The 17,794-nt window shown below is 33.5% G+C and overlaps 1 protein-coding gene across 7 annotated transcripts in view; it reads left to right on the forward strand.

Moving 5' to 3' along the window:
- LOC106050931 (uncharacterized) overlaps positions 1-17,794 on the forward strand; it is a 38,020-nt gene that overhangs the window by 7,828 nt on the left and 12,398 nt on the right. The window contains exons 2-12 of one of the 7 annotated variants that reach the window (XM_056018483.1): positions 2,282-2,379; positions 6,917-6,995; positions 8,572-10,013; positions 10,378-10,526; positions 11,460-11,762; positions 12,560-12,931; positions 13,086-13,452; positions 15,622-15,692; positions 15,803-15,990; positions 16,644-16,734; positions 17,364-17,501. In XM_056018483.1, the coding sequence (XP_055874458.1) occupies positions 6,925-6,995; positions 8,572-10,013; positions 10,378-10,526; positions 11,460-11,762; positions 12,560-12,931; positions 13,086-13,452; positions 15,622-15,692; positions 15,803-15,990; positions 16,644-16,734; positions 17,364-17,501 (3,192 nt within the window). In that variant the 5' untranslated portion in view covers positions 2,282-2,379; positions 6,917-6,924. Of the gene's footprint in view, positions 1-2,281; positions 2,380-4,171; positions 4,405-5,613; positions 5,636-6,916; positions 6,996-8,571; positions 10,014-10,377; positions 10,527-11,459; positions 11,763-12,559; positions 12,932-13,085; positions 13,453-15,621; positions 15,693-15,802; positions 15,991-16,643; positions 16,735-17,363; positions 17,502-17,794 lie in introns of those variants that run through there. The other 6 variants (XM_056018484.1, XM_056018485.1, XM_056018481.1 and 3 more) reach the window with 6 other exon arrangements.

Below are 17,794 nucleotides of genomic sequence, written 5' to 3' on the forward strand. Positions count from 1 at the left end.
TGGTCTCTATTAAAAGGCCTAGTATCCATCATGTCAAAAAATCTACTTTTAAAGCACCTTGTGTACACAGATCAGATTATCGGCCAAGATCTTGTGTAGAGGAATGTAAAGAAGGAAGGGCTGTCGGGTAGAATGGTGGTGGTGGTGGGGGGAGATACATTTTCTCGGAAAACAACATGACCCTATCAGTAAATTCATATATTATTTTTTAGCAGCTTTCATTGGATGAGATTCAGTTGTAAGGCTACACAATGTTTAATGTATGACCAAGGAACTAAGCGCATATGTGTTCGTGTCATGTATCAATGTATGCGTCATTGCAAAGTTAGCTCGTGTTATACATTCACGCAACCAGAACAAAAATGGGGGAGGAGTCTACTACAAGCAATTTCAAACTCATCTATGTGTGTCTGTGTGTTTAAAGCTTGGTCTATAATGTGTAGTGGCTTACGTAAACTTTGGTCCTTATACTTTTTATAGTTTCCTGTCTCTGCTCTTAAGATCATATAGGATTAATTTAGTTTATCATTCAAATAAAAAGTTCCTCTTTCAGACCTTGTGGTCTATAGGGCAGATGATGTAAAGGTCATCTGTTTCTGTGGCCTATGGTTAACGAGGGTGTTATGTGGCCAGCACAACGACCAACCGCCTCTACTTTTCCCAGAGGCGCCCAAAGATACCGAAATTTAAAAAAAAATAATAATAAAAATCTTTATTGTCCTTATGGAAATTAGTCTTACAATTTGTGCGTTACACCAAACAAAAAACATTATAACTATAAGAAACCAAAGTGTTCATTCACACCAGACTCACTCATAACTTACATGTGACAAAGTTTATACCAGATTATTCTTATTTAATGATTTGATTGCCAGTGGAATAAAAGAGTGTTTGTGTCCGTTTGTCTTTGCAATCGGTGCCTTGTATCTCTTTTGTGATGGTAAAATCACAAAATACTGACACAAAGGGTGATTCTTTATTTCGAGGATCTTGTTAGCTTTTCTATAGATGTTTGTCTCAAACAACTGCCCAAATGGGGTTTGTTTTTTGCCAATCCCAGTCTTCGCCAGGATTCGAACCCGAGACTCCCGCTTCGGAAGCCAAGTGCTCTACAGCTCAGCCACCGCGAATCGCAGTTTATCATTCAAACAATAAAAACATTTTTAAAAACAATACTTAAAAAAAAAAAAACAACAACAAAGCGTGTAGCCTAATTGTATCAATTAGTTTGGATCAGTCATGTAATTAAATTTGTAATAGATAGGCATATAGACTAACAATAGCCTAATAAATCTGTGCGATTAGAAATAAGTTTACCATTTGTTTTTATTTAGCGCAAATTCATGCTTTTAGCTTTATCATTGCTCTATGATCTGGCCCAATTGGGAAAGAGAGGGGGGAAAGAATGGGATATCTGGTAAATGTTACAGTGATCGCTTTTTAAATACATAACAAGAATAGCAACAACAAAAAATACTTTTAAAAAAACAACAACAAAGTTTAGACGAAGTTAATTGTATCATTTAGTTTGGATCAGTCATGTAATTAAATTTGTAATAGATATTGACTATTCTAGACCAACAACAATAAATCTGTGCGATTAGAAATATTTTTAAAATGATGAAGCATATCTGAAAATATTGGGTTTTACATCAAGAACTACTGTAAAATTGCATTGTATATTTACTTTTAGGTAGGAAGTGTGTGATTAGTACACGAAGTCAAATCTCACTAAACAATACTTTTCAAAACACACTCAAGAAAATTGCACCATACAAGCTCCTTACCTAACACAGTCATTCAAGTACAATTTCTTTCCCTTCTGCGAGATACCTTCACCTATCCCTTAGTCCGTCGAACCGTAGGGGCATCACATAAGATCTGTCAACTGCCTTTCTCCATTCCTCTCTGTCCTTTCCTTGGATATAATTTTATTCAATAACAGGCCATTCCATTCTTTGATGTTGTTTTCCCATCATTTCCTATTCTTCTTTTTCCTGCTACTGTTCCTTGAAGGAAGGTCTTTGCGACCTCTGAGGACCTTATGATGTGGCCAAAGAGTTTGAGTTTACGTTTTTTTTTGTCAGTGACAACATGAGGTCCAATAGCTGTATAAATCCTGTTTCTAATCTCTTCATTCGTGATACGATACACCTATGATCTTTCTGTAGCTAGCATCTTAGCTCTATTTTTTAGATACAAAACAAAGTAGGCTAATTAATTACCAATAGTTAATTAACGAATTGGTTAATTTTTTTTTATTGATTCTTTTTTTTTTCAGGTAAAAGAAATAAAAGAAATAATTGTGTACAATATCAGCTTGATCCGAGATTGTGTGTGGGAGAAATAACGTGTACAACTATTTACCAGACAGACAGAGTGAGTTGATATAAGCTTTGTAAAAACAGACATTAGGCCTATTTAAACAAAAAAAATGATGATAATGTCCTGCGCGTGTCCCTAGGTCAATCTAGGCATGCATGTTTAGGCTTTTGTCATTTATTAGTGTAGGCTAATGTCAATTATAATAGAACTACGCGGTCTTTAATTCCCAGAAAGAATTCGGCATAAAGTGCGATTAATAGCGCTAACATAAAATAAACAAGATTATTTTAAAGAAAGTTTGTGTTTCACACGAACTCAACTTCGCCTATTTATGGAGTACACATTATCGCAATCATAATCCTCCACCCAATGGCACTGTGGTCATCGGGTAGGCCTAAAAGCGCAGGTTTCTATAGGCCTATTTATGGAGTACACATTATCGCAATCATAATCCTCCGTCTCTTATCTTATCTTATATGATACAGACGTTACTTCAAAAAAAGATGATTACGTCCTACGCGTCATGCATTTAGTCATGCATATTAACCAATGACCTAAATTTTGCCAAGTCACTACTTTTCCTGGCTAGCTCATCAGGCAACCCATTCCATTCTCTAATAGCGCTAGGGAAGAAAGAGCATTTGTACAAATTTGTCCTAGCATATGGAACAGGGAATGTGCCTTTATCTTTGTGTCTTTCTGAGTATTTTATTAAATTTTGTTTTTGTATTTGTCTATCAATACAAAGCAGACATACTGCAGATGCGCTAGTAGGCCTATTGTTTGGCCGGCTAAAGTTGTTTTTACTAGTAGTCTATGTTTATGGTCTGTCTATGGCCGCATTCAGTGGCAAAATGACTATACGGATCAGCTTATCTTATCTTAGGCCTTTATGATACAGACGTTACTTCAAAAAAGAAGATGATTATAATACGTCTTACGCGTCATGCATTTAGTCATGCATATTAACCAATGACCTAAACTCTGCCAAGTCACTGGTTTTCCTGGCTAGCTCAGGCAACCCATTCCATGCTGTAATAGCGTTTGTTATGAATCTCACTGCTCTATTTTGTGTCTGCTCCAGTTTCTTAATGTTTTCTTGAGTTGAGGGGTCCCAAACAGAGGATGCAGATTCTATTATATTGGCCTTACCAAGGTTTAATAACATTTTAGTTTTGTGTTCTTGTTTGATTTATAGAAATGTCCTCTAATAAACCCATAGCTCATAGAAATGAGATGAACGCATGGGCGTTATATATGGTCAGAATGATGTCGCACACTCGGTAGCCCCCCTTCCCCCCCCCCCCTCCACGTAGCTGGTGTACCCCAATTTAAGGAACAATCATAGGTCCACTACTATTTTTAATTTACATAAATGATTTACCAAATTGCATATTATTAGTTCATGGACTAAAGTCAGATTGATGATGTGAATTAATCGATAAAGTTGAAAACAAAATTACATATTAACATGTAATAAATTCACAAAAATAACGCAAATAAGCATCTTTATTTCGAGATCCATTTTATTGGGTTGTTCCATAGTGAAAATACAACCTTCTTATCTTATCTTATATAATACAGACGTTACTTCAAAAAAGAAGATGATTACGTCCTACGCGTCATGCATTTAGTCATGCATATTAACCAATGACTTAAATTCTGCCAAGTCACTGGTTTTCCTGGCTAGCTTAGGCAACCCATTCCATGTTCTAATAGCACTAGGGAAGAAGGAGTATTTGTACAAATTTGTCCTAGCATATGGGACGAGGAATGTGCCTACCTACAATAACTGGTCTATAAAACAATGGCGTATTATTAGATTATAAGCGAAATTACTTTTCAATCACGTCACGAAGTTCGTAAATCTTCACCATAGAAAAAAAAAATACAGGCTGAGAACCGCTGATTTATAACCGCTGATATAGTCTATATTTAGAAACTAGAAAAAGATTGTTCCGTGCATGAAATCTTACACTTGTAGAGTCTAGATCTAGACACCAAAGTTTACGGAAATCTGGATCTTTATCCGAGAATGTGTGTACAGGAAATCGAACAGGTTGCAATTGATTTGTACTTGTAAGAGTCTAGATCTATATTATTATATCATCTTAAGACTTAAGACTAGATTAGTCCATCTCGATGCCCAGATTTCTAGATCTACTTAGTGACACTTACTGACTTAGTCTTAAGTCTTAGTCTTACTCAACTTACTGTTGTCACTGTTTCACTGTTGACTGTGTTGATAGATCTAGATTATATATAATAATATAGGTCTAGATCTAATATAATATTTAATATACATCTCAACTTACTCAGTGTTGCTGATCTAAGTGATAAATCTACATCTCCCCTCCCCTACTTACTAATTAACTTACTCAGAACTTACTGTCACTTAGTGACTAGTCTAGATCTATTCTTAATTCTAGACTTGTACTGTAGACTAGATTCTAGAATCTAGATCTATATTTAGTATATTTACCCTATAAGGCGGCTATATTTAGTCTTTTTAGATCTAGATTTCTAGATTAATTCTAGAGTCTAGATTTAAAACTAGATAGAATGATTGATAGATCATAGATTATAATATATATAGTATTTATACTAATTTATAGCAATTTAAATTAATTTAGATCTAAAATCTATAGTAGTATAGATCTAGGAAATACTTAAAATAGTCTAGATGATTATAGATGAGACTATGATCATATGATGTGACTATCATGATAATGATGATAATCATTGAATCTGAGTGATTGACTGGTTACGATTATCATTATGAATATGACTATGAGTAAGAGATCTTTCTAGATCTAGACTATTCTAGACTCTAGAGTAGAGATTAGAATTAGATAGATTATATTATTTATATTATATAGATTATAGATCATTTAGATCTAGATCTAGTAATATAGATTAAGTAAAGATCTAGAATCTAGATACTAAGACTAAGATGATCATAAAGTTATTATAATTACTTATACTGACCTATAGATCTAGTACTAATTTATTTACTATATTCAATTCCCTTTATATATAATATAGATTCTAGAGCTATATTTACTATTATCTCCCTCAGTATCTATTATTCTATATTATATAGACCTATAGATACTCTAGATACAGTCTCTACTAGGCTGTCTAGTAGTATAATATTATAATACAATATAATTTAATTATAGATCTATAGTCAATATAAAATAAGACCAGACTGTCTCTAGTTAACTAGATCCTCTAGATCTACACTAGCCTTCACTAGGTGACTATATCATGAAGTCAACAAGTGAAGCTTAAAGTTAAAGCATGCTCAGTAAGTGTGCTATGGTCAGTATGGCCCAGTCTCATTTGCGGACCATTGGGGGGGGGGGGGGGGTATCTGGATGAAAGTACTTGTGCTGCCTTTAGGCACTCAGAACACAACTCTACTTAATTCAGGATTTGAACTTGAGCCCCCTTGTTATGTGACTAAGCCGTTGGAACATTGTTTAATTCTTTCTTGGTAAGCTGCAGGGAGACGTATATCTGTGAGGTCACTAGAACTGTATTGGAGCTATTTGGCACTGTGGTACACGGCAGATTTTTTAAAAGGGCACTACAGGAGGCTTAGACCTCCCTGCCTTATCATATTACAGAGGTTATCCTAGGTTCTTGATTGATACATACATAGTATGCCTTTGAAATGGTATTGTGATCATACCAAATTTATTTTTCAATCTTTGTCCAGCATTCACAACCATGTAACTTGCAGAAAAATAAATTTAAAGATGCTGGATTCTGATGACAGCTAATAAGTTTCAGTGCTTCCAAGTCTACCTTCTGAGAATTCAAAGAATTGCATTGAAATTACTATTTAAATACTATTTCAATAATGAATAATGCACCACTTCTAAGGAGTAAATATCTTAAAAAAAGGAAGTCAAGAATTAAATCTATAGCTAAATTTAAATGAGTAGGAAGATTTAAATGCTGTTTCCTAAATACGAGCACAAATTTTAAACAAGAAAAACATAAATAAAAAATACTTTTTACAAAAATGAAGCTTATATTAAGTGTAATTGTATCAATTTTGAATCAGTCATGTGATTATACATACAACTGACCCATACATATAAATCTGTCCGATAGAAATATTTTTACCAATTGTTTTGTTAAGCTTTTAGCTTTCTCAATGCGCTATGATCCCATCACTTGTCTGGACCAGTTGTGAAAGGGGTATGGAAGAAGGGGGTATATTGATGATTGTTTACATGATTGTTCACTCAGTGCTCAAGATTTCTTTTAAAAGGGGACTAATTTAACTTATACCACTGCATCTGTCAAGTACAATTTCTTTCCATTGTTCAAGATACCAAACAAAATAATTAATTACCAATAGTAAATTAACTAATTGGTTAAAAATTCTTTTTATTGATTCTTGTATTGTCAGGTAAAATAAATAATTGTGCAAAATTTCAGCTTAATACAAGATAGGGTGTGGGATGTATAATGTGTAAAAAATTTTTATCAGCCTGACAGACAGAGTGAGTTGATATAAGCTTTGTTAAAAAAAAAAGAAAAAAGATCATTCTATTTGAAATATTTCTGATTTCAGAGTTAGTCATGCCTAACGAAACAATACATTCATTCCATGAGAAGGTTTTGGTACACATCTGTAGCACTAATTTTCAAAGGTAATTTTTAAAAAAAATTTTCAACCTTATTCTTGACATCATTAAAAGTTATCATTATTTTACAGTGTTTCTCAATCAATTAAATCAGCTATAACAGTGTTTCTCAAACTGAGGTCTGCAAGAAGAAAATAGAGGGGGTCCACAGAAAGATGAAAATTTATACAATTATATTATAAATAACATTTATAGAAAGTAGTATTCATTTTGCTGTTTCCTGCCGATGACCCTGAGACTCAGCAACACTATCAATCAGTCTGGCTATTAATCATGCACATTGTATGATTAATTATTACATTATACAGTGGTGATTTATGTTTGTTAAATTGTTATTCATATGCCCATCTAACCGTTAGATTATGGATAAATATTTGAAGCTTAAGTGTGTAATGGAAACTGTCGAAACGAAATGAGACATGATGACGTAAGAGAGGCCACACCATGTAAATGTGCTACTGAATATTTACATTTTGTATTTCTACCATACAAAGGCAACAGTGAACAGCAGCAATGTTTCTCAGTTTCAATGCGTTATCGAACAAAAGTTTTAAACCTGCTAAACTGAAGTGTCATCTTGTAACAAATCATTGTGAACCAAAAGAGTTCTTTGAACGTAAAGCAAATGTATAATACATAAATGAGCAGTAAATTATTAGCAATGTGACAACAGTGAATGAAAAGGCTTTGTATATTATTGTATTATGAATAGCACAGAGCCAAAAAATACACTGGGGTCGGATAGTTTGATTATGCTAGTGACTTTAGCAACAGGCGATTTAGGCAGACAAATCGGGCTGCGTCAGGGGTCTGCCAATATCGTATGGGTTGTAAAAGGGTTACTGAGCTGAAAAATTTTGAGTAGTTCTGTCCTAAGAGATACTTAAAAGTATTTTTTAATTGGTTGACAACATCTATTGAAATGAAAATTAGCTTTATATCATATATATATATATATATATAAATATATATATAGCGCTAAATGTTTTATTTATGTTGTGAAGATATAAGAGGCATCATGCTTGCATTTTTTTTGGGGTTGCTGACCCCCTCCCCCTTGCAGGCAGAATGGGGCTCTGTTGCTTGCATCCATGTTTATATGTCTGAATTTAAATTGGAGAAAAATTATTTTTATATAATGATATTTATTCTCATGGGGTATTGAAGCTAAAAAGTGGGAAAACACTGATTTTTAATTTATGTCACATTTTAACTTGACATTGTCACATCCAAACACGTCGCGACCCGTGTAACATCTTATTATTAATTTTGTCTTCAAGTCCAAAAATTTAGGATGAGTGCAGAAGTTTATAGTCTACCAATAAAATGTGAAATCCACCTAAAAAAATCATAAAATATCTAAGGCTACCATTTAGATTATTATTAGATTAGAATATTTTTTTCTCCTTATAATTTAGTTTGTCTAATGAAGTGATGTGGTACATTATTCATATAGGTATAATTGCTATTGGTATTCCTAGGCTTGAGATTTAGCTTTTTGTTATTTCACTTTGTCTTCAAACTGTATTATTGAACAATTGATATTGCTTAATTTCTCTAACATTTTTTTCTTGCAATACAGTTTGGAAGACGATTCAAAGAAGATTTACTGTTCAAAAGAGGATGCCGCTAAAAGGACTTCCAGTTTGAAAGATGTTGTTAACAATCGTATAAAAAAACAAATGCTCCATAATGACACAAACATGGACAACAAAGAATTGCACACAAGATCAGAACATAAATTTGACTATATGTTAAACCATTCCTATGATGCTTTGAATCACACAGTAGATTATAGTCATTGTCAAAAAATATCTAGACAAATCATTGAATCGGATGACAACTCACTGATCAGTTCTAGTCAAAGCATTGAGCTAAATGGCAAGTTGATAAGATCTAGTGGAAGCATTGAAATTAATGACAAGCTGATTAGGTCTAGTCAGAGCATTGATCTAAATGACAAACTGATCGGTTCTAGTGGAAGCATTGATCTAAATGACAAACTGATTAGTTCTAGTGGAAGCATTAAACTTAATGATAAGCTGATTCGTTCTAGTGAAAGCATTGAACTTAATGATAAGCTGATTAGATTTGATGACCCAGGGGCAGAGGAAACTCAGATTAAAACTTTCTTCTTTACAAACAAAGAATCTAATGACCCTGAGTATAAAATCAATAAAGATTTGGAAGAAACTGAAAATTGGGACAAAGAGAGTGAAAGTCAAAAGGAAAATGTAATCTGCTTGGAGCAAGCGTTTTACATGAGTGAACTTAACAACGAGCCCGACTCGGTGGACTTTAATACTTTCACTACAATAAATCAGACTATGAAAAACAATCTTGTTTTTAGAGTGCAGCCGAAAATGACATATCACTCCAAGAAGATATGCTTTACTGGACAATTGGAGTCTTTAGCACGAGAAAAATCTAATATTTTACTTGCGAGCGTTAATGTAAGGAAAATCAAAGAGGTTCAAATCATTCTCAAAAAAAGTATTTCTAAAAGACCTAGATCTAAGTCTCTTAAACCATTAAGTGTGCACTGTTCCAGAAGCTCAAACTCAATAAAACAAAATGCTAAAGAAGCAAAGATGTCATTTTTCAAGAACTATTTTAGAGGTTACACACCAAATAGCAACACAAAATATTACAGAGCATTGACTATTGATAAGCACAAGAAATATAGAAGAAAGCAGACTGGTGATGACAGCAAGGAATATTTTGGTTGTCAGACAACTAAGAGGAACAAGCAATATTGTAGAAATCATGCTCTTAATAGCAAAAAAAAAAACGACAGAGGACAGACTACCTATTGGAACAAAAGATATAACAGATGGCAGTCTGCTAATAGCAATAAACTTGGGCTTTTAATTAGGAAAAAACGCCATGGAGAAGTTTGGTCAAGAAAGAAGCACATGTTTCTAGATATCGAGTTCTATTTCACAAAAATAACCATGAATCATCCCAAGCACAACTTAATGAACAACTACAAGAGAAATACTACCTCTTTTCAATGGTTTCAAAGTACGTTTATTTTATTTTCAAAATGTACTTTGTTAGAAACTAGTATAAGATGTCCTGATGTCTATCTTAGCTGATCTAGTGTGTTACCTCAGCATGTTATTCTTACTGTCTTAGAACTGCAAATCCTTTTTTTTTTTCCCTTTCATGCTGCTTATCATTAATAAATGTTTTTAGAGCAATACCCTTTTTCAAGACAAAGTGTCTAGCATAATTTAAAAAATATATTCACCCTATTACTCTGTAAAGTTAAAGCTGTCTATGGACACAAAATGTGCATTGTCTTAAAAAGACGTTGCTATCTATATTTACAGTAACTTATATGTACTCCTTCATTAGTAAAAATTTGTACTTTTTTATCATTCAGAAATATTAAAGAATAAAAATGACAAACCAGCTGGTCTGCCTACAAACGGCTCATTCAGTGTCCGTGGCCATTCTACTGGAGATAACAGTTCTAATAGCAAATCTTCAGGATATTCTTCTGGTGGTAGCTCGTCAAATGAGACACAGCAGGTACATCAATGTTTTATCTGATTTATAATTGATTTTTTAAATTGTTTTGATGGTTGCTGTTTATGATAAATGGACCAGCATATTTATTATCTATAGTTAGTTTTTTAGATAACAAAATCTTAATATAATATTTTGTAAATTATACCAAAACTAACATTTTATGCTCAGCAAATATTACACTTCAATCTTTTAATCTACATCACAATATATATAAATAAAAAGTAACAAATGACATTTTAAGAAATGTTTAATCATAAATATTAAGTTATCTGAAGAAATGCAAAGAATATATCTGCAAAATAAATACCTCAACAAAAAGCCTTCATAAACATAAAATATTAAAGACAAATACAATTTCTAAAAAAAACGTAATTGTTAAAAAACAATGAAAAAAAAAAATGCTACACACAAAAAAATTAACACCAAATACTAACTAAATGTTGAAGTTCAGTACTCCTTCAGAAATAAATTGAGTATGTCTCAAGTGGCAGCAGAGTTAGAATTATGGACAATCCTAAAAGATCAATATTTAATATTCAAAGAAATAATTGAAACCATTTAGAAATGTTATTACCTCAAGGATATAATGACTTAGAAAGTATATTCTTCTGTGCATATGGCAACAAGCTTCTTTATACCACTAACTTTACCAGCCTCTGTCTCTTCTTTCTCAGTTATGAGCTTAATGGAAAATCTTGAACACTGTGTAATTACTGAAGAAATATGTGCAATTCTTTACTTTTCTATTAATTTTATTAATGTTAATTTCTGATATCACATAAATTAGTGGATCAATGATAAATTATATGTACTTATACCAGTGTTAAATATACCTCTGTCCTTGGTTACTTTATTATCGGTATTTTGATCACTAAATTTCTATAATCTGATCAGTATTGCGATATTCTGATGGTATAATTTTTTTTTTAATAGGGAGCTTGGAGATTTTCTTCAGGAGGAAAAAGCAATGGTCAGTCTGGTCGTAATAGACAAGATGATGATGATGATGATGATGATCCAAGTAGGCCACAAAGACTTTCTGGAAGGCTGCCACTTTTTCCAAGTCTCCCTGCTCCTAAATTAGATTCATTTCACAAAGAACTGAGAGAACAGGCTGAAAGAACTTATCAGCAAAGAACTTCAAACCATGAAATGGAAGCTCCTTTTCAAGATGGTGTTAAAAATATTCATGGTGCTATTTCCGTACTGCAGTTGTGTGACCTGCTAGGAACTTCAGTGAGTCATTGATGGATTACCTTTTTATTTTTGCTAGTTCTCTTCGTTATAAAAAAAATTTCTGCATTTGGAAAATATTCTTTTGTAAATTTTGTTTGTTTTACTTGTTTCGGATGTTCTTTCAGAGTTGAAGATAATTACTTCCTAGTCCAAACCTCCCGCAGGACGACGGGAGATGTAAGCGGGCAGGGTTTGAACTCGGGACCATCGATAAATCCAAACGACAGTCCAGCGCGCAAACCACACGACCAGTTTGTTTTTTAACTCTTTTTGCAGATTTTTTTTTAAAGCAAATAGTTTTGTGTGACATAATTGATTTTACTTTTCAATTAAAATTCATCCTACAATTGTCAAGGTATTTTAAGTATAGGGTACTCAGTTGCTGAAAAAATAGATATAGTAATTGACTTAAATATAGACGAGACATGTTTTTAAGTAATTTTCAAAATGTTAATCTGTAATCAAAAGAGAAAAAAAATCTTGAGCTTTTTTTTTTTCTATTTTCAAATAAAATACCGTACATTAGTTAAAATTAATTTAAAAAAAAACACATGCAAAATAAACAATTTTACCCACTTCTAGCATACATTGGTAAAATTGAGGAAAAAGTATATTTTAAGCTAAACAAATACAGTAGAGCTCTACTTAGCCCAGATCAGAGATGTCACTGTGAAGCTGAAAAAAAACTGTTATGTTTCTGCTATTTATGTGATTGATGTTAAATAAACAAAAGTAGCCTTGACAAGAAAAGCATAAACTATTTTTATATTCTGATAAGTGTTGCATTTTATTCACAGACAAACAGAGTTCCAGAGAGGACTGAGATTCCAAAAGCTTTTAACATTTGCCTAACTTTAGCCTTACACGATCTTTCATTTGCTTCCTCTAACACACACAAAAATGTGGCTTCCTACTTGGACTGTAGCACTTGTAGTATCCTTTCCAACTTGCTGAAGCACCTTGCAACATTGAACCATGAGATTGGGGTAAAGTCATGTGATTCCTGCTCACAGATGTTACATCTGATTGTTTGGCATGTAATGATATGTATTGATAAAAATAAACAACGGACAAAGGTCAGTAGGTGTGACTTGTGCTACAAGATCAGCAAAACCTCAGAGTGGAGCAAAGAAAAGTTAATATCTTCCTTGCCCAAACTCAGATCTAAGGTATGCTTACTTTTAATACTATTGAGAATCTTTATTTACTTTTTCTTTGTTATTAAAGCTAATGTCACTCTATCGATGTTATTTTTTTATATATTTTTTTTAAAGAATATGACCATCTCATAGTAAGAGTCAATTTCTCTTTGCATTTTTATAGATCAAGAAGTACTGTGTCAAAGTTTTAGGCACAAGTTCTGATAATGAGGATGAATGCTCTAATCAAGTAAATACTGAGATTTGTAGCCCAAATACTTCATCTAGTGGCAAAATTGTCACTGAAGAAACTAACCACCAAGCTTCCAATTTTCAAGCCTATTTTAATGAATTATCTCTTGCACCTTTGAGTCATGAAATGCAGCATCAGCTGTTAAACCCAGATGTAACACAGTCTTCAAGCTTGACGCAATGTGAGAGCATTTCTTCTATCAAGTTGACTCGTAAACCTAGTTGCAAAGGAAGAACCAGCTTACCCCAGACCATAGAAGAGGAGAATGGTGGAGAAGAACAGTCAAAGTCTTTTGTTGGTTAGTGTTTTGACCATTGAAATTATTATTTAAAAAATATGAAATTATTAAATCCAAATATATTAAAATATTGTTACGATCTTCTCTATCAGGCCTTCTGCAAACACTGCCCAACAACACAACACATCTAAAACATCAACTTGACAACAAGAGCTTCAATAAACAAAGTAGCGGTTTATTTACAATTACATCAACAACAGCCAATAAACACAATTGGCTACAGTAACTTCAAATGCTTTGCTACACTACAGAACTGCCTAACTAATCACTACAAGTCTCTCTAGCTCGTACAGCTACATTTTCGAGGACTCACTTCGTAGCACACAGTCCTTACTGCTTGCTGTCCTGGACTCTACTGTCCTTTCTAACACACTGTCTCTCGTCTGTAAAGGCTTTGTGGTCACATGACCATAACATTGGTCATATTGCGTGCATTAGTAGTAATGTCCCTTGTTCACCAGCCCTTGACCTGTGTGATTGGCCTGAATCATTTCGTAGCACACAGTCCTTACTGCTTGCTGTCCTGGACTCTACTGTCCTTTCTAACTCACTGTCTCTCGTCTGTAAAGGCTTTGTGGTCACATGACCATAACATTGGTCATATTGCGTGCATTAGTAGTAATGTCCCTTGTTCACCAGCCCTTGACCTGTGTGATTGGCCTGAATCATGTGTGTCAGTAGGCCGCACACACATTAACCCTTTCAGTCCGCCACTAGGGTTATAGCAATATTTAAATTAAAACAATTGTTTTTTATTTTCTTAAGGCGATATCAAATTTAATTTTTGATTAACTAGGTCCATCACATTGACAATCTGAAAATACATTCATGCTGCATAATTTTTAATAATAGACACTTGATAGTCCAACACACCCTGTAGTTTGACATGGTGCTATGTCAGCTGCAAATACTAGTCCAACACACTCTGTAGTTTGACATGGTGCTATGTCAGATGCAAACAGTTTGATATACTAATGTAAAGAGCATGAACTTGATTTAAACATTTTTATGTTGAAAGACATTCTAGAAAAAGCCATGACAGATTGTTTTTATAGAAAAAAACAGGAAATTATTTTTAAAATGTTGAAATACACAAATGTAAATTCATGTTATTAATGTATACTGCATTAGCTATATTTTTAAATTGTAATTTAGTATTGTATGTGAAAGCTGAAATCAAATCTTTTGTGTTTCTTTAGATCAATATTTTTTTCCTGTTTTATCTATTGTGTATTTTATACCCCTGAAAGCCTGGGCAATGCTTCTTAGCCTCAGCATGGTGATCAGGCGAGACAGTTGTTAGAGCTGATAAGTAAGCCAATAGGGAAGCAAAACAGAATCCCTGTTGCAGTGCCTAATGAGAGTCCATTGCACTGGCAGGGATGGAAGAAACCCTCCTACAATCATGTCACTATCCACACACCATTACTCAAGGGGCTGTTTTTATGGCAAACACCTCCATGGCTGATGTGTTACAGAGAAGAAATATAGGGGAGTTTCCCCGGTGTGCTCAGCTTTGGTTTTGTCTCTGACCCAAGCATCTTAAGAGTACCAGCCATCAGTAATTGGAATGTTAAATTTTATATTTGCTTGGAATTTTTCCCCTACAGAAATTTGTTCCGACAGGCAAATGGAAGCAAACTTCCATAAGCCTAGAGTTGAGTCTTAGACTCAACTCTTATGACAATTATGAAGAAGGGAAAGATTCCCTTGAAAGTCCACCTTAAATGTAAAGTTCCCCTTTCAGACCTTATGGTCTATAGGGCAGATGATGCAAAGGACATCTGTTTCTGTGGCCTATGGTTAACGAGGGTGTCATGTGGCCAGTACAACGACCAAACGCCTTTACTTCCCCAACCTATCTCAGTACCCATTAGAGCTGGGTGGACTCAGAGGGGCCCGAAGATCTCAAATTTAAAATCCCAGGATTCGAACCTAGGACCCCCAGATCGGAAGCCAAGCGTTTTACCCCTCAGCCACCACGACTCCCCTGAAAGTCCACCTTATTACATCAAAAATAGAAGTTTCTGACATATATAGTTTAATTCTTTGAAGTACGGCTAACCTCTGGGAATCCAATGTTTTTGACAATCCAACACCTACCCCCGGTACCCATATAATCAGACTTTCAAAGGTCAACTGTATATATTTTATATATATTTTTTTAAGAAAGTGCTGAACCTTGCAAAACCAGTGTGGGAAAAAAAGATGAAATGGAAAATCTGTTTGCTGGGAAATATGTAAGTTCACAATACTATAATAATCTGGTTTCATCATAAGACTTTAAAGATTCAAATTTTTTACTATAATAATAATAATAATTTTGTCTTTCTTTATCATCTAATTATAGGGGGCTAGCCCATATGATACTCAACCCACCTATGGTCAACACACAACATATGTCAGCATGCCAGTTGACAGAGATCTGCATGACAATACACAATATTTGTCTACAACCACTTCTAATCGACCTCAGGGCAAGCCCGGTGTAGGCTGTGTAGTTTATGGACTACCTAAGCAACTTCAGAAGATTGCTAGGTAAAGAATTAACTTTAGGTTGATTTTACATGTTTATTCTGCATTTAAATTTCATATTCTGCTTTAGTTTGTCACCTTCAGATCTCCAAAACTAAAAGTGCTATTAAAATTTCCTTTAACCCTGTCATACTCACAAATTATTTTTAAACATGAATACCATTTTTAAAGCCAGAATTAAATGTCTATATTGCATTCATGGTGCACATGAAGAGGAAATATTGCTATTACTTTTCCATTTTTTAACATGCATATATAAGTTTTGATATATGTCAACAGGAATATAACAATCCACATTTAAAAATAATCTTAAATATGTTTTTTTTTTTTTTAAATGCTGCATTTTAGTTAAAGACTATTATTTTATTTTTCCTTTCCAATTTGCTGACATTGGAATTTTTTTATGCATATGCCAATCAATGTCTTATTTTTCCCCAAATTTTCTGGCCATTTTTTTCCCCTGATAATTTAATTTTTCTTAATCTTATAATTTATCTTGAAAAAACGTGTGGATAGTATGTAATATGATTGTATACTTATTTTGTTTTCTGGCTGTTAACCTTTTTGCTTGTGTGTGTGTGTAGTTTCTTCTCTTGTGTCTGAGATGCTCAACCTGTTTAGATAGTGGACAATATAATTTTCCACTTACTTCCCAGCTACTGGGCCAAGAAGAGAGAAGAGTGTGACCAAACAGGTCATTGTCCTTATCAACATAGAGAGGAAGGGGTTATATTGGCAGACTACAGAGTAAGCTCAAACCAGAATTATAAGAAGCTATTTTTGTTTTATTAGTTAATTGTTTTATACACATTTGATGTGTTTTTGGTTAGGCTGAAATGCCAAACACTTTTATGCTTCTCTTAATAACATCTTTAGGAAAATATGCAACTTAACACAAAAAAAGTCCAATTTTACACCTGTGTTGTATTATACGAATGTAATCCTACCTGTTACCATCCCCAGACATTCTGAGGCAGGGTTTGGGTCTAGGATGTAATAATCTTTTTTACTTTGGAAGGATAATCCAAAAGGACTTTGTGTTATGACGCCTTTCTTCTGCCAAAGCTGTTAAATTGTTTTCACTTCTTACAAGCACATGGTGCCATGGTATTCTAGAATTTACTCTAATTTCCCAAATTGAACTCATTTTTCTTTTGTTAGCTGGCCCAAAATGAGCCCCTTTGGAATAGTACCCCTTTTTCTACGGGGCAGATGATGTGTGCAGTTTTCCAAACCTTCATGAAAATCACAATTTAAATTAGTAATAAACATGATCAACTGCACTAGATATACATAAGTAATTTTGTAGGAAATAACAACCTTTTTTTTTTTTAAAGGAACTCTAAATATCTTTAAAATGTTTTTGTTTCCTCCAGGAAAAATTTGTAATCTTGCGACAGAGATACCAAAAAAATCATCAGTGGCAGCGCCTGACTCACTTGGGAAATGGAATGTCTGGGAAATGTCACCTAGCAATGGATGTCACTACCAATTTTAGATTTTGCTGTAAAAAAGTAAATAGAAAATTTACATAATTTTAAAATGTCTTTGCTTATTGTATTATACATACTCTCTTGTTGTATTATACTTACTCAATCCAAAAGTTACTTACATTGAACAACCAAAAAATAATTTTTAAAAAAAATTTCAATTGTGGACTCTAACTTACCTGTCAAACATATTTGTCTTGTGTAAAAAAGGAGCTAATATTTAAAGTTGAGCAGCATCAATTGTTGTTGTTTTTTTTTTTATGTTAGACATGAGCTACATAATCTAGATCTAATTCTGTATAATTTTTTTTTTAAAC

The sequence above is a fragment of the Biomphalaria glabrata genome, chromosome 1, assembly GCF_947242115.1.
Source record: "Biomphalaria glabrata chromosome 1, xgBioGlab47.1, whole genome shotgun sequence".
NCBI lineage: Eukaryota > Metazoa > Mollusca > Gastropoda > Planorbidae > Biomphalaria > Biomphalaria glabrata.